The sequence below is a fragment of the Typopeltis vanoorti genome, chromosome 3 (genome assembly GCF_054136105.1).
Source record: "Typopeltis vanoorti isolate ZY-2024b chromosome 3, IOZ_Tvanoo_1.0, whole genome shotgun sequence".
In the NCBI taxonomy this organism is placed as follows: Eukaryota; Metazoa; Arthropoda; class Arachnida; order Uropygi; family Thelyphonidae; genus Typopeltis; species Typopeltis vanoorti.
In genome coordinates, this window is record NC_143551.1 from 135,996,800 (window position 1) to 136,022,965 (window position 26,166).

Here is a 26,166-nt window from a genome sequence, read left to right on the forward strand (position 1 = left end):
GTATGAAAGCAACACTCAAAAGTTATGCACAATTCTAAACGATAGGTATTGATATAACGTAGATCTAACAACAAGCACAAATAAACAGGTTTTATAAGCCATACGTTAATTTGTCTCCATCTATATTGCAATATGAACTGCGCAACTGTACATCAGAAACACCAGAATACTGAAGGGCCACCAACTGTCGGCTGGCAAACTAAATTTACTGATTGTAAATTGTAGATATGGACTGAGCTTATGTGCACATAAGCTCAGTCCATATCTCTCTGTCTCTAAAACTATAAGCACCGTATTTACAACAAATACATAATTGAAATGTATTCGCGGGCCATGTAAAATTGCTTTGGGGGCTGGATGCGACCTGCAGGTCGCCAGTTTGAGACCACTGGCCTATAATGTCCTCTTTTTTGTTTTGTAGGCCTATTGCCTTGGAACTTTTTTTTTATGTGGTTCCCATCCATGAAAGGTTTGTAAACATATGGTACATTTGTAGCATGTATGGGCTAAGTTTTTTTTTTCTTTCCTATTCTTATCAATTTATATATTTTTTGTATTTTATTTTTTTACATAGTCTGGGAACCCTGCTCTAGAGGCCAAATATGGAACTTTATCAAGCCATTTTGGGCCTCCAATAAGCAGATAGTGGTCTCCCACCTGGTGATGAAATTCATTTCCCATCTAAAGACAGTTACAAACATCTATGCTCAGAGCAAGATTGGAAGCCAAGATCTGTTGATTGGAGAGTGGATCTGCTAACCACTTATCCAACCAGGCAATGATTCATACTGGCAATGCATATGGTGACAACTGGCACTGAGGCATACATTAAAAGAATGTATTCTGGGAGATTGATGCCAAAACTTTATATTGTACTTTACTTTTAAGGATTTAATAACAAAATGTATCAGTCAGTCATTTAGAAAACTTTAATAATTACTGCCATTAAGTTTTGCAAACTTTTTATTTTATTTATTTATTTTTTTTTTTAATCATCAATATATATTTACTGAATGCTTCCTTTAGCCATTGTAGTTTTGCATTATTACTAAATTCAGAACCACTTTTGATGGCAAAATTAGTTCACAGTGTTTCTTATACTTGATTTTTGACTATGAATGTTAGACTCCAAAGTATCTATATAGTAACAAGCTGTATATAATTGCTGTTAGGCTATTAAATAATGGCATGCCCTGGTCAAAAGTCGAGCATTATGTATAATCCTGTTGTAACAGGATTTCCATAATAGACACTACTGTGGAGTTCTTTGAGAAATAGTATGAGGTGAAGCTACACCAACTTGTTCAGTGAAAGCAAGCTCATGCATTCCCAAAAGAAACAATTCTGAGGCATGCATGCAAAGAATAAATGTTTTCCCTTTATTATCAATCATCTGATGGGATATCATGTTCATCCAAATAATTTTTCATGACTTGTAGGCATACTCTTTAAGAAATAAATAAGAGAGAAGAAAACTGTTCCAAAAGATGGCAGAAGGAATGAATTAAGAGGAAGAAAAATTAGTTCTCTAATTTGGGGGGTGAACTGTTTAGGAGTGTTGAATAGCTGCTGCTGCTGCAGTATTTTAATAAGTGTTTACTTCATATTCACTTTCTTTTTTTTTTTTTTGTCTCACATTTTATTATATGAAAGGCCATTCTAGGGTTGTCCAGAAATGTAAATCTCCATTTATATCATTTTTCCTATAAGAAATTGTATTATTTGAAATGAAGCTCACATTTTCAGGAATAATTCACAAATTCAAATATATAAATAAAAAACACATCTAAATTTTATATTCATAACCCTTATTGTATATCAAGTCAAATTAACAATATATTAAATAGTATTTAAATGATAAAAAAAGCATTAATTACCCTTATAGCACGAAGAAATTCTTCAAATATGATTGTACCATTTCCATCCTTATCTAATTCCTTGAATAATTCTTGGGTATCATTACTGGTAAAATCAATTCCATAATTATTCAGACCTTGCTGAAATTCTTCCATATCAAGTTTTCGATCAACATTGTCATCCATCAAACGGAAAGTTCTGTTAAAAATACAAATGAGTAAAATGCAAACTATATAAAATTCATTTTGTTGTATGTTGAATAGCATTTATAATTTACTACAATCAAATATTAATACATACACAACTTGAATGTTTACCCATTGCCAACTTTCTGGCACCAGAAACAATTTGATGTGTTGTTTAAACAACTTTTAGAAATCAGTGCCTTATCTAATTAAATTTTTGCAAATTGCCAAAAATTGTACTCCAAGACCACTTGAATGTCATAAGTGGCTCATTGGTCTATGAATATGATTCTTGTTTTGGGGACAAAGTTCAAATCCTGGCTAAAGGATAGAAATAAATGAGTTACATGTATTAAAAATGATATTGCAGGAGCTTGATGCAAAGAAAACATGACAGTGCAATTAAATGGGAATAATCAGCATAGATGCCAAAGAAATGTGCAAGGGCAGTAGCAGCATCACTAACCTAGTTATTTAACTTGAGTATCAATATGAACAAAGTACCTAATGAGTGGAAGTAGGACAAAATTATTTGATTATACAAGGGTAGAGTTAGAACTAATGTTGCCAGTTAGACCAGTCAGTATCCCTGGTGTGGTCATTAAGATATTGGAGAGGCTGGATAGGATTCACATCAAGAGGTGGATAGATTGTACTTTGAATCTTTTTTTTATGGAGGCTAGCATGGTTTATTAAAGCCAAGTAAGTCTTGCTTGAGCTATTTATTTTTATAAGAATGATAGCAGAGTTAGATAAGGGAAATGGTATACTGCAATAACTCTGGATTTTGTCAAGGCATTTGTCTGAATTCCATGTGGGAGGTTGTTATATACAAAGTCACAGGTATGAGCATGTAAAATAAACTCATGATAACATGCATAGGAGAGTGGCTGACAGAAGGTGATGTATGGAAGTACAAAGTCTATGAGAGGAAGGGTGAGTAGTAGTGTGCCAGAGGGTTCTGTGCTTGGACTACTGCTGTTCATTCTAATCCTAAAGTGGTATATTATTCATACCTGGGATGATGATGATGTCTCTTTGCATCATCAACAAATAATTAAATATTATTTTCTAAGAAGGAATATATTGGGTTTATTTGGCCTTATTAAAACAAATAAACGAAGCTGACTAGTTTTGCCACATATATATGTGGCTTCTTCCGAGTTAGGATTAGGATGAACAAAAATGACAATAGAAGGCTAACATGAACCATAATATTACTAAAATACAAAGACATGTAGGAACAGAAAACATTTCCTACATGTTTCTGTATTTGCTGATGATGCAAAGTTGAGAGGGTGATAAGGACATATCTAATACAGAATTTCTATAGGCTGATTTGAACAGATGTTAATGAAATTCAGTTCAATATTGCTGAATGCAAAGTTATGCATTTTGGACTGAGAGCATTGCAGGGCAGGCTGAGTATTATATTAATGGAAATTTACTGCAAGTAGTTGATGAAACTAGAGACTAAGAGATTATGGAAGACAGTTAATGTTTAGGAACCATATTACCATGATGGTCAGGTCATCTTATCAAACCATCAAGGTTTGATATCAAGTCATCTTATCTTTATTGAATAAAACTACATCTGGATTAGTGTGCTCAGATATGCTCACCTAGATTCTGTGGAAATGGGAAGACTAGTAAAAGATTTAGCAGCAGGTTACCAAGTTAATATATGGCATAGAATTTTGTATGAGGACAGATTGATGGAATGTGTTATTCAAAGTTTAATCAATTTAAGGTTTATTGGCAGAAGGACAGCAAAGGTCATGCTGTGCCATAGAAAAGTTACAGTAGTATACAGAGTATTAATAAATAGTCAAAGGGATAACTTAGTAAATAATATGTATGTACAAAAAGTTAAGTTAAGCAATGGCAGTATCTACATATAAATAGAATTTATAATCAAATGTGTTTGTATAAATTAATTCTTTGTAAAAAGTTAAAATTGTCTTGCAATTTGTCTGAGTCTGATAACATCTGTAGAAGTGTGGGCGGCTTGGCCAGATAAGTAAAAATTTTATTCCCCTCTCATGTGAAGTGTTGACACTACTAGAATATGACAAATGGTAAGATGTGTGTTGAATGTTTCACATGTAGGTGGGTCATCAGCCCTGAGTAAATAAGAGGAGTGTGACCTATGCAGAGCCTAGTGAGAACATCTTCTCATCTGTTTCTGCATTGACTAGACTACCAATCCTTAATTTCAGGCTTAATAGCATGCAGATTGTTTGTCAGTGCTTCTGCCATGATGACTGCCAATGGACAATTAGCTTTCATCTTATAAAATGTCTGTAGTGTGTATAGGGAACTATCAAACAGTACATGGAAAATGTATGAGCTGGTCTAGCAGCTGCATCAGCAGTCTTATATCCCTTAATTCCACTATGGTTTAGAATCCACAACTGAACATTAAAATTATGGGTCTTCATTTTGTACAACAGTTGTAACACCTCACAAAGTACTGTATGTGAATTATACATAGAAGAGGAGATAACCTGTAAGGAACTCAGAATCTGTATAAATTACACACTTTTCGTAATGGTTTTCTTTTATATGTGCAAATGCAAGCTGAATGGCATGTAATACTGTTGTGTAATTACTAGAATTGAGAGATCTGGTTGGATATAGTAAAATCAGGAAGTACAGCCAACAGAGATCCTTGATCTTGAACCATCAATATAGATAGGCAGGAAATCAGAGTTGGTTGCTCTGTGTGTATATTAAACAATTGAAAGTAGAGAGATAATGGTATATGAGACTTTTGTAGTTGATGTCAGAGGTTGCAGGATGGAGTGCAACCCTACCATGGAGGAATGCTGTTATGTTTGGTCCAGTTGTTGTCGGCATTCATTCCAATAGCTTCCATAATCTCTTTATGACACATACCAGAAGGGTGTATGGCAGTCTGATGTGTGCGATATTGGGCCTCCAAATGTAGAGAAAAGAGTAGTCCATGTAGGATGCTCTCGGAGAGACTTTATTTTTAAGAGACATAGTTAAGAGACAACTGTTTCCTTCTAAGTGACAAAGCTGGTTCACTGACTTTAACATAAAGGCTTTGAGTGGGCGATGTATGAAAGGCCTATCCATATAAAGTACCTATCCATATACCCCAATGATGGATGGCATCCAACCATCGCAGGTTAAATCTACCTTGCCAAACCACAGATTTGAGATTCATAATAATCTGGCTTTGAATGTATAAGCATACAATAATGATGAAGCAATGAAGATTGATCAGCACCCCATTCAGTAGACGGGTAGAGTGTGAAGAAGATTATTTGTATGCTTATTATTATAAAATAGAATGGTGAAATGAGAAAAATGAAAATATTTTGGTGTATCATTGTCTTTATAATGAAAAGATTTCATTCTAACTGAAATCTGACATCCATGTTATAAACATTCAACATTGTATATTCTAGATTATGTAAAATTTCAAATATTATCAGTATTCGAAATATTCTATATGAATATTTTGAATACTGATAGATCAACTCCATGGGATTTAGACCTTGTGTTACCCATTAATTGAACAATATACAATATCTAGTAGAATTAGAAAAGTACAAGCTAAAGTTCACTGAAAATGTAATAAGTAATTTTTCATTTTGGTTGATCCTAGTAAATAAATGAAAAACTACTTATGACTGCTCACAAAAGATTAGCTTAACCTACCTTGATAGTCCTAAAATTCCAGTTGCACCTCTCTGAAGGCACTGTTGTCGAAGTTTATCTAAAAGAGTTGACATCTTTTCTTCCAGTTAATCTAAATTCAAATTAAAAAATGTATTAAAAGTAAAAAATCATATTATAAATTAATATTAAATTTACCAAACTCAAAAAGAGGAGACATTACACATTTAAGTGATGATGTGTTATTATTGCAGAGATGGCTCAACTAATAATCCATTGTCCCCTCCACCCATCTCCCTTTACATATTAAGCCTAATGGCATGTTATGTCCATTGGACTTGATTGGTCAAGTCGATAGCATATCCACAGCCAACAGATGACTATTAGTTTGGATTCCTACAGGCAAAATGTTTGTGAATTTTTTAAAGTGGTAGATGAATTTTATAGCCCAGTGCGAGACCATCACCTTGCTTATTATTGATCTGAAATGGTTCAAAAAAATAATAATAATAATAAATAATAATAAATTCATGTTTATTCTCTAAAACATGATTTCTGGATATCCAGTCCTTAGCCCATCCCCAGTAGTAAACTGATAATATATTATAGGAAAACTGGTACTTTTTTTTTTTTCAGTCTGCTTTTGTGTTATTTTGAAGTTTATTACTATTATAATTTTTCAATTTTTAATGTTTCCTGAATTTCATGTTCATTTATTGCATTTCCAAATTTAGATCTTAATCTAGTTCACAACAGTTTATTTCACTCCAAAAAGTCAGGTACCAAACAACATCAATGGTTTAATGAGTGATGGTCCTTATTCTCTTATTATCAGTTATGTGTCTCATGTTAGACTTGGTGATCATACTCAAGTAACTTTAATGCAAATTTACCTTTGCTACTTTCTTCACAGGAGAATAAAAATATTGCCTTTGAAATAAAAGTTGAATTATCTACTGCATTGTTTGTTAGTCAACAGTTACTTATTTTGGCTGATTTGCCATTACTGGGCACTGCTTGTTATACCAAATTTTGAAACACATGCTGTTTTGATACCTGTAGAAGGGAAGATTAACTGATCTCAAATGGATTTTACTCCAAACTAGTTTAGGAATATAGTGGTCCCTGGTTATAATGGACTCGAGGGAGCTTTGCAGACACTGTGCCATGGTATAAGGGCTAATATTCACATTGAGTGTGTGATATCTAGCACTTTACATTTCTTAATCTGCCTACAGATAGCCACACACACACAGTGTGTGTCCAATTTTAAAACTCATAATTGTCAGACTTTGTGTGCTGTCATTAAAATTCATCTTACACAGTGTATGTGTGACATTGCCCATACCTTGAGTCCATCCTGTTCTTTAAAGTATTTAAATTTTATTTATAAAACAAAATAAATATTCTGATGTTTCTTCATTTCCAAAAAAGAGGAGTAGGCAGAATTTTTTTTATCCCCAACAGTATTATTGTGTAAAAACAGATGAGCTCTGTAGTCAATGTTTCTGAGTTGCAAGATTTAAAGCCTGTGTTTCTGAAAAAAAACTTGTCTGTGATGCAGACTGATTGACATGGAAACTGGCTGGTAAATAAAGCCTAGAAAAACTCCTCTAGCCCAGTGTTTCTTAAATGTTTTGAGGCTGTGGAACCCCACATAAAAATATTTCTTTTACAGAATACATATGAAAATGTTCATTAAAATAATAAAAGTAAATTATGACAATGAATGGTTTATGTGCAAAATATCAAGAAAACATATATAATATTACAAATAATAAATAGCATAACTGTTCTAGAAATAAGCTAATTTAATAAAAATGTTTTTTCAATAAATGCACAAATCTTAATGAGATAAGCTTGTATCAAACATAATTAAAGTAAAACACTGAAATAATAGTTCTCGACAAGTTTCGTAAATCGTAGGATTTACATCTTCAGGCGGTAAATAGTATAACTTAAAGTTTAAACAAGAGAATTAATAAATACAAATCATAACTGTCTGGCTATTCATAAAACTCAAATAACAGAATGCAGATATATAATGTTATTGACATTGAACAATACTGGATGATGTCACGTGTTCTTGTTCTCGTTCATACAGTCCGAGCTCAGATTGAGGTAGATTTTTTATTAGAGCTGACCACACTTGGAGAATTAAACCTTGATTTTTATTGCATTGGGTTGGGTTTTTTAGCATATTAGCAGCTTCTTTAAATTTTCTTATATAACTGTTGTTTTCTATGTATGACATTGTGGTTTTTGAATTTTTATTCAAATTCAAAATTATTCCTATCTTGAGATTTTCAAGATAGGAATCTTGAGATTTTTTCCATAGGAATGAAGGCTACTTTTATGTTGTGTTTGTTCATTAATTTGGCTAGCTTATCTATAACATTTTTGATATAAGGAAGCGACATTGCATTTTTGTAATTCTGTTGTATTGTGTTGTTAGCTGGAGGCATTTTGAGGATTCTCTTGATTGTTTTTGTTTCATATCCATTCTGTTGGAGGATTTGTGTTAAGTATTTTAGTTCTTCATTACATCTTTCTTGCATGCTGGAGATATTGTATGCTCTGTCTCAAAGAGTTTTAATTACGCTTATTTTTTGTTAAGGATGGTGGTGTGAGGTTGCATTTAGAAATCTTCCTGTGTTTGTCGGCTTCCTATATACTGAGAAGGAGAGTTTACTTTCTTCATTAACTTCTAATAGAATATCTAGAAAAGGAAGTTTTTATTTTTTTCTTGTTCTAAAGTGAATTTTATGGTGTTGTGCAAATTGTTGAGATAATCTTTGAAATTGATAAGTTCATCTGTTGCTCCACTGAATATGATGAAAATATCGTCCACATAGTGTAGCCATATTTTTGGTTTTTTATGGTAATTCTTAAGAGCATTGTTTTCAAAATTTTCCATTACCGGTGATAATGATGAACCCATGGCCAGTCCTTCTTTTTGTTCCCAGATTCTATCTTTATAGGTGAAAAAAGTATTGTTTATACAACATTTAAAAAGATTCAAGATGTCCGGAGGGAAGAGGTCTTCTAGGAGATTCAAAATTTCTTGTCTTGGGACGTTTGTAAACAAGCTGATAACGTTGAGACTTGCTAAGATGTCTGTTGGACCAATATGTATATCTTTCACTTTTTCTATGAAACGTTTACTATTTTTTTATGAAGGAAGATGTTTTTCCTATACGTTGTGAAACAACATATAGGAAAAAATCAAATTCAAATTCAAAAAATCAAATTCAGCCTATTTGGATGTTTCATTAAGATTGGAGTGACTGTTCAGTGAAGGTAGATCTTCAGAAGTCACTAAATCTAACTGTTGTTTCATTTAAAGGCCTGTATTTGCTACGAATTTTTACTCAAAAATTGTTTCTTTGTGACAGTGTGTTTTCTTAATTTCAATGACAGGTTCGATTCTATCCGTTTCGGATTACAGGAGTGCTTTTTAATTTCTTTTCAACTTGTTCCTGAGTTAGCCAATTTTTAATGTAGACAGGTAGGGCATTTTTTTCTCTTCAAAACTCAAGATTTTAGTTGTGGGATTAAAATCCCCACAACTCAGAAAAAAAAAACGACTACGAACTGTTTCAGACAATATTACTAGTTGGAGGAATACAAAATAGTGATTGTATGCCATACTCTTAAGCCCAACTCTTGAATCATTCACATCTCTGAACTCAACTGTGGATAATTACTGATTTTCAAAAGTTAATTAGGACTAAAGGAGTTCTGATTACATTCTCTAGGAACTAAGATTTATTTTATCTCATTTTGAAAATGAAATTGGAATTAAAATCAATTCTAGGAATTGGAATTTTCAATTCTTTATCACAAGATATATTTCTTATAAAATGGATAAATTTATTATAGCAATTTATTTCATATTAAACTAGAAAAAAGAAAATTTGTAATTTAAATTAGACAAATTTGAGCAGAGTTTGTTTAGCTCAGTGGAAGTGGTGTGTGTCTGTATGTGTGTGTGTGTACATTCATCCTGTAAATTCAAGAAAATCGATCCGAAAATCCGCTATTTCAGGCAAGTGTTGGCATTAGGGGCCACAAGGTGGCAGTGCTTATCAGCCACCTCTTTTTACAAGACTTCAAGTATAATTAGTGATAGTCTTGAACCAGCAATCTCTGATTGGCTACTGTTAGAGAATGCTCTGATTCCCCAGTCTCCAAAATTCTGTCACCTTTGAATAAAAGGTGACAGAATTGGGAAAGATGGTCTTTTCCAGAGGGCAACATTCATGTCAGTCCAAGGGCAGTGATTCAAAAAAACAGTCATCCACAATTCCTCTACTTTCCTCCAAACTTATAATAGCACATGAAGCTGCCCAACATTTATTTTTAGTTACAACTGTAAACCCAGTGAATCTCTTTTTTCATTTCACCTACCTTGTCACTCTAACAGCCTCCTTCAAATATTTCCCAGAAAGCAATAATGACTTGTACTTATTCAAAGAGGATATTAATGTGCCTTCTTTCTCTCTCTCTCTCATACAAGGCAGTAATGTTCTATGGGCTCTAACTTTTTGTGTTTGTGATATATTTATATAATTTTATTATGAAATATGCTGATGAAAGGAGAAGAGGAATGAGAGAGAGAGTTTAACTGGTCTAATGAAAGATATCATGAAGGGGGTGTTATTATTATTATTATTCTTAACGTATATCTCCATGGAGTCCAAAGATTCATTGTGGAAGGCCTAGAAACATCGTTCAGAATATACCTATAATACCTCCCACAGTGCGACCAAAATTTCACCATGGAGTAAAAAACTAGCCATTATTAACACAGTGCCTATCATACCTCTCCTTAAACTGATTCACAGACAGAACTGACAACAATCCATTCCACTCATTCACTACCCTTGTAGGAAAAAAATCTAGATCATTCTTGCTAACTGAAACTTTACTCAACTTCTAATTACCCCTTGTTCTGTCACCACCTGCCATATATAGAAAAATTCCCCTACACTTTTAGTTATATATATATATATTAGTTCTATAAAACCCTATTAGCAGCTTGAGTATTTCTATCATGTCACCTCTCTTCCTTCTATCTGCCAATTTTCTAACCCATAAATCTTCGATCTATCCTCATCTGGAACATTTCACAGGCATGCAACCAGCTTGGTTACTTGACTCTGAATCCTCTTAACCATCTTCATGTCTCCAAGATACCAAGGTGAACAAATCTGAGTACAATATTCCAGATGTGTTCGTAGTAATCTTATAAAGATGAACGACTTCTCTCCCTACTAGTCAATGTATTTTTGAGCATCCAAGTGATCTGAACTGTTTTGCAATATGACCTCTGGAACTTCAGTTCCCTATCAACCATAACTCACATCCCTGGCCTCATCAATTTCCAGCAACGAAACCCCATTAATAGAATACACAAAAACGTTTTCAATCCAGAGTGAATAATTTTACATTTTGCCACATTAAAAAAAAAACAAAAAAAAAAAACGTTATCCTTTGACCACAATGACAGCCAATTCAAATCATTCTGCAGGATCGCTACATCGTCTTTATGTAGTATAGCTCTTCCCAACTTAGCATCATCAGCAAACTGAATATCACTCAACTGTCTCCAATATCATTAATATACAGAATAAACAATAGACCAAGAACAGAGTCGTGTGGAACACCATTGATTGTTTTTTTTTTAACCTTTGACTCCGCTCCGCCATACTCTACTCTCTGATGTCTGTCTGATAACTACCTTCTTATCCATCTCACCATCATATATCCATTCCTATTTGTTTTAGCTTAATTAACAAATGCAGACGCACACATGTACTGTTAAACAAAACATCAAGCATGTCGGGGGGGGGGGGGAGAAGCTGCAAATCGTAAGTTACTATCATATATGCCAAATATAGGGGGGGGGGATGATTTGGGAAGTGGTTGGTAAATCTTTGTAACGTTTGAATATCGCATCCACTTAAGGAAAATACTGTCTCTTCTGGATAGTCAGTTCAAAATGACGATTTATCACCGTAATTTGAAAATTTTACTTTTTTTTTTGTTATTAGTTAATAGAATATGTTGATAAATAATAACACAAAGTCTTAATGTAAATAAAACTACTTTAAGAAAATCGATGCGTGTACTGATTGCGGATTTGCATAACAATGAAATCTATTACGTTAATAAGGGAAAACTTTTTTTTATTTTGATAACTGCAATTTCAGTCAGTTATACGAACTTTCATGAACTAGATAGAACTTAAAAAGTAGAGCACACATGTGCTCCAGGTTTTAGTATATTTATTATATTTTGAAATTAAAATCTGGGGCACACTTGTGTGGAGAGATGTGCTCTAATTTTAATATCTCTGTATGTACTTTAAAAGCGTAACGTAAATTCCTTATACGGCTTAACATTTAAACAAATCATGATACTAGAATGAAACTCACGTAATATATTAATTTATTAATGTAGAATCTTCAGTACAAGAATGCTTAATGGTTTATTTATTTATGCTTATGGCTACATGAAACTGGTAAGTGAAAAGTACAATCACAATTTCCAGCAACAAATGATGAAAATTTTAACATATAAAAGTTCATTATATAAAAAGGCACAACCAGCTTTCTAAGTCTTTCCTTTTTTAATAAAGCAAAAGTAACTTGTCATAATCAAGCCAGGGACAATTATCGTCCTACTGTAACAAGTAATAATAATCAAACATTAACAGATAATTCCAAAAGGTACCGCCTAACTAGTTAATGTAATACAAGGTCATCAAATTTCCTAATTTATTATATATACACATACACACAGTTAGATAAAATAAAGTTAGGAAAGATTACTTGATTTAAAAAGTATGTCTGCGACATAGGCCATCGGATCGTTTTAAGTTAGGCGAGTGAAGTAAGGTTTCACGTGTTTCTTTATAAAGCCTTTCCACGAGGAACCGACTTTATGAAGGACTTGTCTTTTCCCAATGAACTCTATATGTAGTGTTCATAGCATGTTTCACAAGTCCAGACTGTTCAGTCTCAAGGTATTGAATATAAGATTTGGGTTCTTCTAGCTGACTAAAAGCAGATCTTCCTGTTTGTTCCAAATAAGATAACTCACAAGAGCAAGGAATCTGGTAGACACCGGGATAACTGAGATGTGATTAAATATGCCTACTCATGGTATTTCCTTATTGAAACGGCTTAACATCCACCCATACACAGCTACCTTAATGTTATTTTGTGGGTCTTACGAAATTGTATGACACTTTTTAAATGGATTCATGAATATTGTGGAAAGATTTACGGATGCAGTTTGCAAATTTTAAATTTCAATCCAGTTGAAGAAAAGAAGATAAGATTGTCAGCATAAGTAACAAATATTGAAATGGGGGGGGACAATAATGTGTATTTTACATTACAAAAATTTTGACGTTAAAAACTTGTTTATCTGGCCAAGGAAACGTTCACGGTAATAATGAAAAATAGACATTATTATTAAAAGGGTTTCTCCATGGAGTCAAGATTCATCGCGGAAGACCCATTATTCACACAATATAATATAAAAATAATGTTATATATTATATAACACAACAATATAAACATTCGTACATAATAAACAACCATATAATTCATAAAAACAGTGATTCAGCCCAGTTATACAGTGCTGCAATCAGATAAGATTTCCTCAGTTTCAACATGTACATAATCACGATCAGAAACAATAGAACTAAAATGTGAATTTCATTTGATATCTTACTGACTATATTCTGAACTCAATAAATTAAATCTTAAAACATGCACAAAAATAAAAGATTTTAGATATGTTCGCTCCGAATTAAAACACAGCAGGATCACCAACACTTGGCAATAACCACACGTCGGTAAAAACGAGAATACGCAAGAAAAAAAACGGGAAAAATATACTGAGTGCAAACGAATCTCCATAGCGGAGATAAGAACAAAGTCTTACAATTAAGAGTTTAACTATTTATTTCCTGCAAGCCTAATTCCACTTACAATTTTGATATATATCCATGTGTGTGTGTGATACGTCAAGACCAATAGTTGCAAAGTCTAGCAGAAAAGTTATATAGGTTTCGCAATGTTTTTTTTTTTTTAATTAATAAAATGTTAACATTTCTGAAGGATATCTGCCTCGTAAATTCCTCAAAGATATGTGATCATAATACGTGAAAATGTCTAAAGTGGTCATCAAAGTGAATGATGAAATGTAGCTGAGTTGCGTCGCAGGTGGCCAAAATTTGTTGGAGCGAATTTTGACAAACACTAAAAATGCATAGTCAGATAACTAAAAATTTTAATTTACTATAAAACTGTTTAAATCTACCCTAGAATATTACTAGCACACGGAAGTCTTCTAAACTTAGGGGAAAAAAAAAAAAAACGGTACTTATATTTACAGGATTCAAGGTATTTTTCCCATGCATGAGCATAAAGATACGATGAATATTTGGAATTGTACTATAATATATTATTTTTAAAATAATTACAATATTGTAATTATTTATTACAGTATTTTAGTTTTTTTTAGATGTCGAGGGACTAGCACACATTAAAATAACAAAAAGACCATGGTAATGTTGTGTGAATATCCATAACCAGTTTTATATAAATTTTTTTATTATTATGCTTTAGGAAAAGTTCCAATCTGAGGCGGTGGAGTTTTCTGCCTTCATACTTACAAGCAAGCATGTAGGTTCTATTTTACTGCAGCATATATGCCTGTGTGTATTTTATCATAAAGTGACACACCTGCTTATTAATTATGAAGACAGACCTTTTCTTTAAAAAAAAAAAAAAAAAAGGACAGATAGAAAAAAAGTACTTTGTTGCACAGCGGGATTTCATGTTTTATCTACCTTCTACCCCACCACTCATGATACCGACATGGCTAGAAGTACCATGTTCTCGTTGGTTTACGTTTGTTATTATTTTACTTATTCATTATATAAACTGCCTATGGCGTTTCCACTTATTCGAGGGAAAAAAAAAAAAAATACGTGTCATTCTATAATCATTATTAGTTGCTGCTTAATGTATTAAGATACTTCACTGTCATGACTTTCACCCACTTATTATGAGCAATTAAATGAATCATTATACGGAGCATATTTCTCAGTATTAGGTAAGACTAAGCTATGTATAAGGTGCTACCAGACTTCCGGTTGAATTCCTGAAATATTACTCACATGCGTGGGAATGGCTTTTATTGCTTACAGTACAGATGTTGACACAGCCTTTTATTTTTTATTAATTGTCCAGTTACATTGAGTCAATAATGAAAAAAAAAAGTAATTTATTTATTAATGTAAAGGATACAACTCGCAGTACGACAAGATTTTTTTTTTTTTTAAGGTTGTATTGCCCAAGTTTCGTTGATACATTAACGAGAAACGGAAATGAAGAAAGCTATCATGTGTGGTAAACATTCCAGAGAAAGACGTGACCTATGTTCTTCGGTTGGAGAGACTTGGATTCAAATCCGCCTCTGTATGCGAGAAACCATTATATACGAGTGTTACAAAAGAAGATGAGTTAGTCACTCTCATAACAGATGAAGGAAATGTTTATTTATTTATTTAATAACACTGGATATGTTAGAAGTACAAACGATCACTGTTAACTTTAGTTCTGATAACTGAATACAAAAAGATGAGAGGAAAACAAAAACAAACAGAGGGATTCCAATTTAAGCATGCGTACTACTGTTTTCTGAATTCAGTTCCTATTGTTGTTCGTTATTGTACTGATGATGTCTTATGATACATTAGACAAATATTTTCATAATAAAAAAGTTATTTACTGTGGCATTATGTGTTATTCTATAGTTAAAAGAAACAGTTCCCACACGCGCTTCCTTTATTTAAAAATTCTAGAGTGTACTCAAGGTGCACCTGTGTTGACATTTAACCGGTGTGTAGATGCATATCGTTGCCTAAGACTCGTTTAATCGTCTGAATAGCTGGCATGATCATGAAGCAACGTCAAAGTCAATCATTTGGTAAACTAATGGTTGTGGTCCAGATTGGCAACAGCATTTTTACTTTCTGGCAACATTTGTTGGTTAGTTTTAAGTTCACCTTCTCCTTAACGTATTAGACTCAATAGGCTGTGACGACCAAGCAATTTAGCTTTGTAGAAACCTAATTAATGCGATGATAGGGTGGTTAATTCAGTCCACACAATCTTGTCGGTTGCGTGTATTCCCTTGCAGGTCTGTCTTGCACAATGAAAAATCCCCACTTTCCAAGAAGAAATGCCCCTCCATATGAAACCGGCTCACTCATTCTTTTGAAAAGTCATATGGATTTTTCGATTCCCTTTGGTTTGAAAGACCCGGGTCTTGCAAACCAAATCGTTTTATAGAAATGTTACGCAAAACCAGTGGCGGCTGGTGAAAATTTTAAGTGGGGGTGCTGCATATACAAAAAAAAAAAAAAAAAAACTTTTTTTTTCCTAATCAGTAACAAATTTATTAATAAATAAATTTACATATTAAAAATTGCTTTATTAAAAATATTTCATCCTCACCACGAACAAACACCAATAATAAAAGTTTCGTATCAATAGCAACAAACGCAAACGAATATCGGCTTAGATCGCAGTACATTTGTTTCGTTTAACGATAATTGAAAAAATATAATTCCTTTCATATTTTAAACAGTGACACTCATCATAATTCAGCCTTGTATCTATAATAAATAAATTATGTTATTTTAACAAAATAAAATAAGATTTACAAAAAATAGTTCACGCACCAATAATAAACGTTTCATATCTCGCAGAAATAACGCGTAAGCATACTAAAGATACACTGCCGTTTGAGCAGTGTGGGAATGATGTAATGTGCAATGACAAGCGCAAACGAATATCGGCGTTAGATCGCCGTGCATTTGTTTCATAATCTAAAGCATTAATCAAACAATTCCAATTATTAACTATTCAATCAATGTCAAAACATAAGCTGTAACTTTTAACTTAACATGTTATTTTGCATTTATATAATGTTGTAAGCATTATTATTTATAAACACAAACAAAATTTAATTTTTTCATTTTTTCCTTGGGGGTGCTGCAGTGCTTATGTACGGGCTGCCACCGCGCAAAACATATACGCTAAGTGGCCACTTTATTAGGAACACCTCCCCATTTAAGAAATGGACCGCTCCTGAAGATTGAGTCACGTGACTGCAGTTTGCTATATAATCTAGAGCATGGTATGACTGATTGTTCCAGTACCTCAAGTTTGTGAGGTACTGGCACAATCTCAGCTCAGTAGAGCAGTAGTTACAGAAAATCATCTTGGAGCGCACAGTTCGTTACACGTTGTCGCAGATGAAGTACAAGAGTAGACAACTACCATGGATCCCAATGCTGTCAACTAAGAACAAGAACATGTAGCTTCAGTACGGAGGTGATCATCACTCGACAGTTGACGAGTGGAAAAATTTTGCGGGTCTGAAGAGTCCCGGTTTGTACTGTATCATGCTAATGTCGAGGCACCTCCAGTTTAAATTTCATATATTCATTCAAAACATAGCTGTTCGGAAGAACGGTGCTCTTCTTCAGTCTAAACCAGAATATGGCGGCAACAACATGAGACCATGGATCCTCCCTTCCAAATAGTAACAGCTGAAGATGGTGGCAGGAGTGTGAGGAATGTTTTCTTGGCGCACGAACACCGCTTGAATGCTACACAGCCCATCTTAATATCGTCGCTAATGATGCTCACCCATCCATGGGTGCAGTGTACCCATTGTCAAATGGGTACATCCAGAAATACGATGCGCCATGTTCACAAAACGCATAGTGTTGAGAACTCAGTGGCTTGAAAAAGATGACAGCGAATTTCCTTTACTTCAGCGACCAGCTCTCAACCTCAACCCAATAGAGCATCTCTAGGATGAGGTGGAATAAGCAGTTCGCAGCAGCAACGTGCCATCCATTCTGCAACAATTGGGCGATGCTATTGTGACATAATGAACAAACATCCCAGAAGAACGTTTTACACTTAGTAATCAATGCTACAGAAAATGCAGGCAGTTCTTAAAGCGAATTTAGGGTCCCACTTGTTAAATGCTGTTCCTAATTAAGTGGCCACTCTGTTTGTGTGTGTGTGCGCGTGCGCTCCTTTGACTTTCAGTAATTAAGGGAATTCATAACTGACCCCTATTCACAATGTCTCCTATCTACTGTTTTTCAGTAAACAAGAATTACAAAAATAAACGTATCGATGAAAACTGGATTTAGTTAGCTACTCAGTGGCAATCAAATTGCCCCTCAGTAGCTAACCAATGGCATTTATTCTGAAGATGAAAACTTCAGTTGATCGTGTTATTTCTATTGAAAAAAAAAATGTACTTTCATTGTTCCTATTCACTACATTATTAATTAAAGGCAAACTATTATTATTATTCAGGCCTCCATGGAGTCAAAAGACTCATCGTGGGAGGTCCTTCCTAAGAAACACAAAGTCTATCAAGACTCATCGAGCCCCCCCCCCCCCCCCAAGAAACACAAAGTCTATCATATGAGGCATAAAAGTTGACAACTTAATTAGCTTTAAACTAGTTATCGTGAACACACGTAAAACTTGCGTTCACGAACGGATTTGTGACATGTGTCAAATTTCGTTAAAATCCATCCAATAAACTAGACTGGCGCTGGTCACAGAAAGAAATAATCCTTCAACAAAGTTTTTTTTTTGTTGTTTTACTCGATGACTGAATATATGCTGATAATTCAGTCATCGAGTACCAGATAAATTAAACTTGAACTCTAAAAATGATCTAATTATTGTTTATCTGCTTACATATTGCATATGGACTATTTTGAAAGGGTTGGGGGGGGGGGCAAAACATTGTTCCCTATTGTACCACTAAAAAAATACATGTCTAATTAATGAGGGTAATGCAGGGGCGCGCCAGTAGTGTCCGGCGCCTGTGTGCAAAACTTTAGTTAGCGCCCCTATACCCCTTCCCCAATAATAATAAAAAAAAAACCACTTTATAAATTCGTTATTTTTAATATTTGATGCCAATAAAGTAAGTATTTCATTTTTAATTTTATCTCCTAAATAGGGCATATTTTTAAAGTCATGATCATTAGCTACACGTCGAGTGTGTTCCGATATAAAAGGATCAAACTTTTCTAACATCTCAATGCATTTTAAAAAATTGTCATTGTTGCGATCGTAAAAGTAATAAACTTTACCACGAAGAGCCAGATTTTGTTTGCCTAAAAACTGTACTACAAAAATTATTCTTTTTATAACTTCATACCAACGTTTCCTTTCATTATCTAAAACTGTTTGTTGCAAATGATCAATACAAGTTTTATTTTTTAAGGATGTAATTAATTCTGTCAATTTTTTGTAATTGTTCAAATGATTTAAATTTTTCTCATGACGATTCAGGTACATTGCAAGATGTTGCCTATATTCTGCTGATAACAGCAGAATATAGAATAAAGTTAAAAACTGCAGCAGATTTTCTTATATATGTTTAGAGCAAATGCGAGTGTGAATAAGATTAAACAAATTCAAACGCGCGTCATAAACAGTAAACTCACACAAGTTCAAGTTTTTACTTGTTTATGTTAAACTACTTGTTAGAACTAGGATCAGAATAAAATAAGATCTTAAGGAATAATAACAAATAAGTGATTATAAATAATTTGTTTAAGACATATCTGTAAAATATAATTAACATGTAATTTATTGATATAATTAATGAATAATATTTTTTTTTTTAAAGTATTTCCTCCTCGCCTGAAATCTTTGGCGCCTGTGTGCGTCGCACATATTGCCGGCGCGTCCCTGGGGTAATTGCAACAAATATTCGCCTTTGCGTCCACAGTAGCAAGCGGCGAATAACTAGTGAATACATAACATCTGTTCACTCTGAAAGAATGAGGTCACTTATAAAAGTCTTTTTTTAAAAAACAAAACATTAATCTAGATGAAATGAAACAAGTTGGGTACGTGATTAGTAGTGGTATAAATCACCGAAGCAGAATAACAGTGTTTACAAGACATTTTTTATGACTTTTTCACAAGACTTGAGATTGCCGTTGTCATTGCATCAACCAGGAAATGAATTAATTGCTGAATGCAAGTTTCAATGACTCAGAAGCCGTGTGATCTCATCAGTTGTAAGAGTCATTCAAAATATGTGAACCAATAGTATATCTTAATCATTATCATCATAGCTTATGCTTACATGGAGGCCCAAACTATTCCACATTATATCCAATGTCAAGAGTATTCAAAGCCAAATTCAGGACTGCGATGACTAGTACATCCCATAGTTCTTTGCTATATCTGTTAAAGATATATTATGTGGAAAATTACACCACCACCACCGTATTGAGACCGGCTAACTCAGGGGTGGGGAACCCCTCGCCCGCGAGTCTATTTCAATTCGCCCCTTTGCTGATGTACTCGTATGTACATGTAAATAAAATTTTATAATAATTTGAATTTATTATAATTAAATTTATTTAAATTTAAATAATTAAATATACAAAATCAAAAATAACTATATTACATAAAATATGATCGTCATACGTCTGGCAACCATCAAATCGAGACCAGCCATTAAAATAAAAAAAAAATCAGGAGCATTTCTCGCGGGGAAAGTTCAGACTTTCTCTGACTGGTTGCTTCCCAATTACCGTCATGACATTTTCCCGCGTGTCAAAACATATTGACTTTTGACTTTGTTTTTCTCATGCAGTACTGCGAGTGCCTTGTAATTAACCAGTTGACAACTTTATTCAATTTATTTTTTAAAATGACAAGTTGTAGTGAAAAGCGTAAAAGAAGTGGTGAATGTGCTCTGTTTTGTGAAAAGTGGACAGAACTATACTTCTTTATTGAAATTAATGACAAGCGCATTTGTCTTATTTGTAACGAAAATGTTGCAGTTTACAAAAAATATAATTTTGAACGACATTATTTGAGTAAGCATAAGAAATATGAAAATTTAAAAGGTTCAGAACGTTTAGACAAGATAGCGACTTTGAAAGAAAATATAATCAAAAGCCAATCTCTTTTTAAAAAGCTTATTCAGGAAAGACCATCTGTAACTCAAGCTAGTTATGCGTTGTGTGAAAAAATTGTTAAAAAACTTAAAACCCATAATGATCAAAATATAGTAATCTGCCTATATTGGACTTTTACAAATCTATTGATTCTGAGAAATTCCCTTCTTTAAAAAAATAACGCATTGAAAACAGCTTCTCAGTTTTCTACTACTTATCAATGCGAGCACTTTTTTTTAAAAATGAAGTCTGGAAAAAAATCGCCTTCGTACAAGACTCACTGACGAAATCTCGCCAGTGAACTACGAGTAGCCATCTCATCAAGGGCGGCTAATATTTCTAAGCTTTCACAAAAAAAGCAGCAGTTTCAGCTTTCTCACTAGAAAGTTTAAGATTAAAGGTAAGCTTCATTAACTTTGATGAAATATTTATTATGCTATTATTGCTTTAATAAAGTTCTCAGTTAAAATAAAATAAATATCATTTTTTAAATAAATTAAATATAGCCTTTGCTTGATTGTTATAATTATGTCTACACAATTGTAATTAAAAGATACCATATCAGATGAGAAAGTTGCACATTTACTTATTGAGATATACATATATATTGCACACTACATACAAGAGTTAAAATTTGCCAGTCGTCCGCGAAAGTTTTTAAATTAGCAATTTTCGCCCTTGATACTAAATAGGTTCCTCACCCCTGGTCTAAACCAACCACACCTAAATATTTTAAATTCTTTTTAGAGAACTTCTCATGCCTATCTCGCAGGTGGAAGAACAAAAGGAGCATTGCGCCTTTCGATTGGAAAATATCTACGTTCGAATCTAGCCGTGAAGAGAGGAATCTTCACATGAGTTTTTTTTTTCTTTTCAACTGAAGGTGAGTTAGCTGTTCTCATACGGTGGTAGCTGGGTTTTTTGTCCAGGAAACTCGGGTTTTTCATACCGCTTAAAGGCAAATATGATGAGAACACACATAATTTACAGACAAAAAATGCTGTTGTTGGTAGCGGGAGGTAGATGGCGGTGGCGTTACTGTGTAGTTGAAGAATTAACTAGGAGGGGAGATGCTGATATTTAGCAGAGTAAAGTGCTCTCTCTCATGATGAGTTCCTTGACTCCTTGGAGGTGCAACGTAATAATAATGATAAAATTAGGATGAATTTAAAGACTGCAGCAAGAACATGTTTTCTAATGAACCTAAGATTCTCGGGTATATTATGAAGTAATGAAAAATATTCACAGCATATCTATTTCAACAATTCCCTGAAAAGAAAGAAAAGTGTACAAATACACAATGACGAAAGAAAAGATAACACGTCCCCCCCCCCCACACACACACAGCAGCATGATGTGTTTTGGTTAATTACTTTTGTAGAACGCCTTATTGACGAATTCTTTTGACTGGGAGGGGCGGGGGTTCACTTCTTAACTCTGTTGAAATATAAAATTACACGCCTTTAGGCATGTAATCTTGTTCTCATCTGTTGATGTCTTCTCTTTTCATTTGTGTGTTCGCTTATGACAGCGCAGATTACTATTTAGAAAATTGGCAAAAAAAAAAAAAAAAAGAGTGAAGAGGTTGTTCGTTCAGCCTCACTTTTTATGATCGAAATTTGATTAGAAGAAGAACGGTTAAACTTTTTGCTTATTTAAAATGAACAAGAAATGGAATTTGCATCGAATGTACGGCGTAATTAATATTACGATAATTAAACAAAAGGACCCAGATATAGGGGAACTCAAAGAAGATTAAAATAACTAGACCGCGCGGTTAGCCTAGTGGCTTTGCGCTTCGCAACCATATGCCTGGGGAAGGAGTGTCCCAGGTTCGATTCCCTTTGTAGACATGAGGAATTTGAGGATCTTCCTCAGGCATAGCCAAGTTGGCCGGTCTTGGGCGCGGTCAGTAGGGTTTTTTCCGCCAGTTTATCTGGCGTTTTTCATCCCGCAAGCAGGCAAACCAACCCCGTGAACATACGCCTTACAGTCAAAAAAATATATCCCCCCAGCGGCAGACCAGGCGACGGGTTGGTTGGGAGTAGTACTAATGGGAGGTCGTATCTAAGTAACACGCGGACCCTGCGGAGGAAGCGGGAATAACGCGTAGAAGAAGAAGAGAGGAGAAAGAAGATTAAAATAACTGTTTCGTCTTGACACTTTTTTTATACTGTTGCCATACAAATAACAAACTTTTTGCTTTTTCTTGTCTAGTCCACTATTTTTTCCCTTTGTGTACTTTGACATTGCATCCATGTATTATTTCTTCGCTCATTTTAAAGGAATATGCAACATCAACTAGAAAAAAGAAATCACTAGCCTACACATGGCACAAAATGTACTTTAGGTTTGCAAACCTTTTGTGGGTGAGAGCAACTTAAAAAAAAATCGAACTGAATAATTACACTTACTGTACCAGTGACTTCAGAGTAATCAGAACTAGTAACCACCGTTCTGCTTGCCGTTTAGAAAAAGGTAAAGAAGCAATTAAAGCACTGCATGACATTCTTATTAGTAGAGACATAGAAAATGCCTAGATGTATTATAAAAATGTTTCTAATTAAGATTTTATTTAATTGCAAGCATTTTTTTTAATATAGTAACTTCTCTGGAATCGTTAATCTGGCTATTTTGTTTCCGTCTTTGGCAATTTATAGCATTCCGCAACATTGATGTCAAGTAGCAAGTTGTATTAGATTTTTTTTTTTCTATAAACGGAATAAAAGTTGCCAAGTTATCTGTTTTGAGGAATGAAAGGCCTGCCATTCTTCTCCGTATGAAGATACATTTATTCTAAAAGCTCTTATAAAGGTTCCTCACGCTCTAGACGGGATTGATAACCAGCTCTTTCCAACAGAAGGTAATGTCATAAATGGCCTGCGGAATCACCCTTCCAATAGGATGCGACATTTTACCGGATACGTATCGTCTAGTAATAGTTATAAGAATATGGTAATGATTCTTCGTCATTCATGATTGAAATCACCATTAACAAATTTGATGCAAAACACTATTAAGGTTCTGCCTAGCGTAGAACACCTGCAGAATGTTTACGGAAGCTACTGGAGTCGATAGTCGATGTTTCTGTGTCGAAGCTATTAGAAACACACACACGCACAGATATATATATATATATATATATATATATATATATATAGAATGGCCTCTCAATGAATTTGCTGGATCTTTACGAAATCTTATTTTTGGGAATGTAGCTAAAATGCATTAAACAGAATAAGATTAAACTACTACGGCCATTTATGTTTTAGAATCATTGGTGGTGAAATTTAACATAGTAAAACTTAACTGAATCATAAAACCATATCTGATGATAAATTATCATTATCCTCGAATCCTAGTAATATTTATTCATGACATCGAATAGTTCATTTTAACTTAAAAAAAAAAAAAAATAGGTTACAGACTTTCTTTTTGCGGAAGGAAAATATACCCCGAATCTTAATCACACACACCATCACTTGATTTTTCTTTTTTTTCTATCAGCAATCCATGTTTCCAATGTGCACACTTTCCAATAAAGTATATTAAATACTTTTTGCGGCATTTGCCTTGGTTTACGCATATGAATATGAAGTATCCGAAACAGTCTAGAAAAGTTATGAAGGATATAGTATTTTCTTCCTTATTCATAACTCTCTCTCACACACACACATTGTCAAATGTACTTTGAAAAAAAAAAAAAAAAAAAGTTATTTGTGAATGACGAGGCTTACTTTTTATCCCTATTACTATTCTTTAAATTTACGATTTATAATTAATGTCCTATGCTGTCACCTCTAGATGCTACTAAATTAAAAACGTTATCGCGATGATTTCTCAACTACTGGTAGAACAGTTCCTGTTACAATAACTTGTATAAGATATCAGTAGTATAGTATACATCGGTCAAAAGCAATTAGTACAACAACAGTAACTATTATTATATTTGAGTCTATAGTTTTGAGAGGCGTGGGTACATATAAAGAAGAGAGGGGGGGGGGGCTCTGCTTTTTAGCAAAATTGGCAGCTTGAAAGGCATCATTACAGGCTAATATAAAAGTTTGAAAAGAACATGCGAGAAACGAACAACTACGAAAAAAAAAAAAAAGCCTTCGCAGTTTCTCAAACAAAAATAATCAAAAGCAGAGCATTGAAATTAACTTAGGATAGTAAACGCTCCCTGAAACTGAAGAACTTTTTTTTTCTTTCCTAGACGGAAGGAACCATTGAAACAAACAAGTGTTTACAATAATCAAAAATATCAAATAATGTTTTTTAAATTATGGAACAGTATTTTTTATACATTTTACTTTCAGTAAGTGTTCTTAACATCTTAAAAGAAACTCGATGTCTTACCTGTACAGTCAAGAAGCGTAACTACCGACGCTGCAGAATAACGCTGTGAAGTGGAATGTCTCAAAACTTGTTCCGTTTATCACTCTTCCTGCAGTCGTGATCATGTGATCACTCCAGTCACTGCTTGTAGACCGTACTGACAAAACGGGCGGGAAAAACTGTGAGTTAAGAGAACATGAGTCATTGATTACAACACGTAGGTGTAGTGTCATCAGGCTATGGCCTGCATAACCTAAATATTTGGTAAAAAGGAACCGCCCATGCAAGTGTTCGACATGATTATTTCAGTCTTATTGTTTTTTTGTTAACACAAATAAGCATGAAAACATTTAAATCCGAACTAAATCGAGTGTAGTGCTTATAAAGAGTGAAATTTAATGTACAGACAAAGGCTAAATTTCACTTTTTTTATAAACACTTGTATTCATGTTAGCAAAAAATTTTCCAACCCAAAAGTTTACGGAAAAGTTACATCATTTCAGAATGGCTGGTTTGTAGTACACAGTAATTTTAATCCATCGCTTTATAAGTATTCGCGTACAGGATAACGTGGGAGAGAGAGAGAGAGAGAGACCATCATCTGAATAAAAATAGATTCATTTTAGTAGTAGGAGAACTATGTTATATTTTATTAATACGATTTTGTCAATCGATGAGCCTTCATTATTCATGCAGGCTAAATGACACACGTACATGCATTCATTCCATTTTATAAGTGTCCACATCATATACTGTATATATGTAAACGAACATTTAATTTAATATTCCTCATGTGAAGTATCACTAAAGAATGAATAGAATATTGCGATTGTGGCGCATCTGGAAGAGCGAAGGAAGAATGCTATGATTGAAAAAGATTGCGTGAATTCTCGTAATAATGAGGGGACCTGAGTCTGTTAGTGTGTTTCCTACGGCGGTATTAGCGATTTCTGTTTTTCTTTCTCCCGGAAGCTTGGGTTTTTACTTCCGCAAAACAGTTAAAGCAGCCAAAGAACACACACACACACACAATTAAATCATTTAAACACACACATAAAAAACATTTAAATCCGAACTAAATCGAGT

General features: G+C 33.8%; 1 protein-coding gene across 1 annotated transcript in view; it reads right to left on the minus strand.

Annotated features, from left to right (window-relative positions):
- The window catches only part of LOC150108586 (calcyphosin-like protein), a 41,763-nt gene extending 16,544 nt beyond the window's left edge, over positions 1–25,219 (minus strand). The window contains exons 1-3 of the mRNA XM_090416033.1: positions 25,102–25,219; positions 5,733–5,823; positions 1,878–2,055 (exon numbers count right to left, since the gene is read on the minus strand). Of these exons, the coding sequence (XP_090272159.1) occupies positions 1,878–2,055; positions 5,733–5,806 (252 nt within the window). The 5' untranslated portion in view covers positions 5,807–5,823; positions 25,102–25,219. The remainder of the gene's footprint in view (positions 1–1,877; positions 2,056–5,732; positions 5,824–25,101) is intronic.
- Between the last annotated feature and the right edge of the window lie 947 nt (positions 25,220–26,166).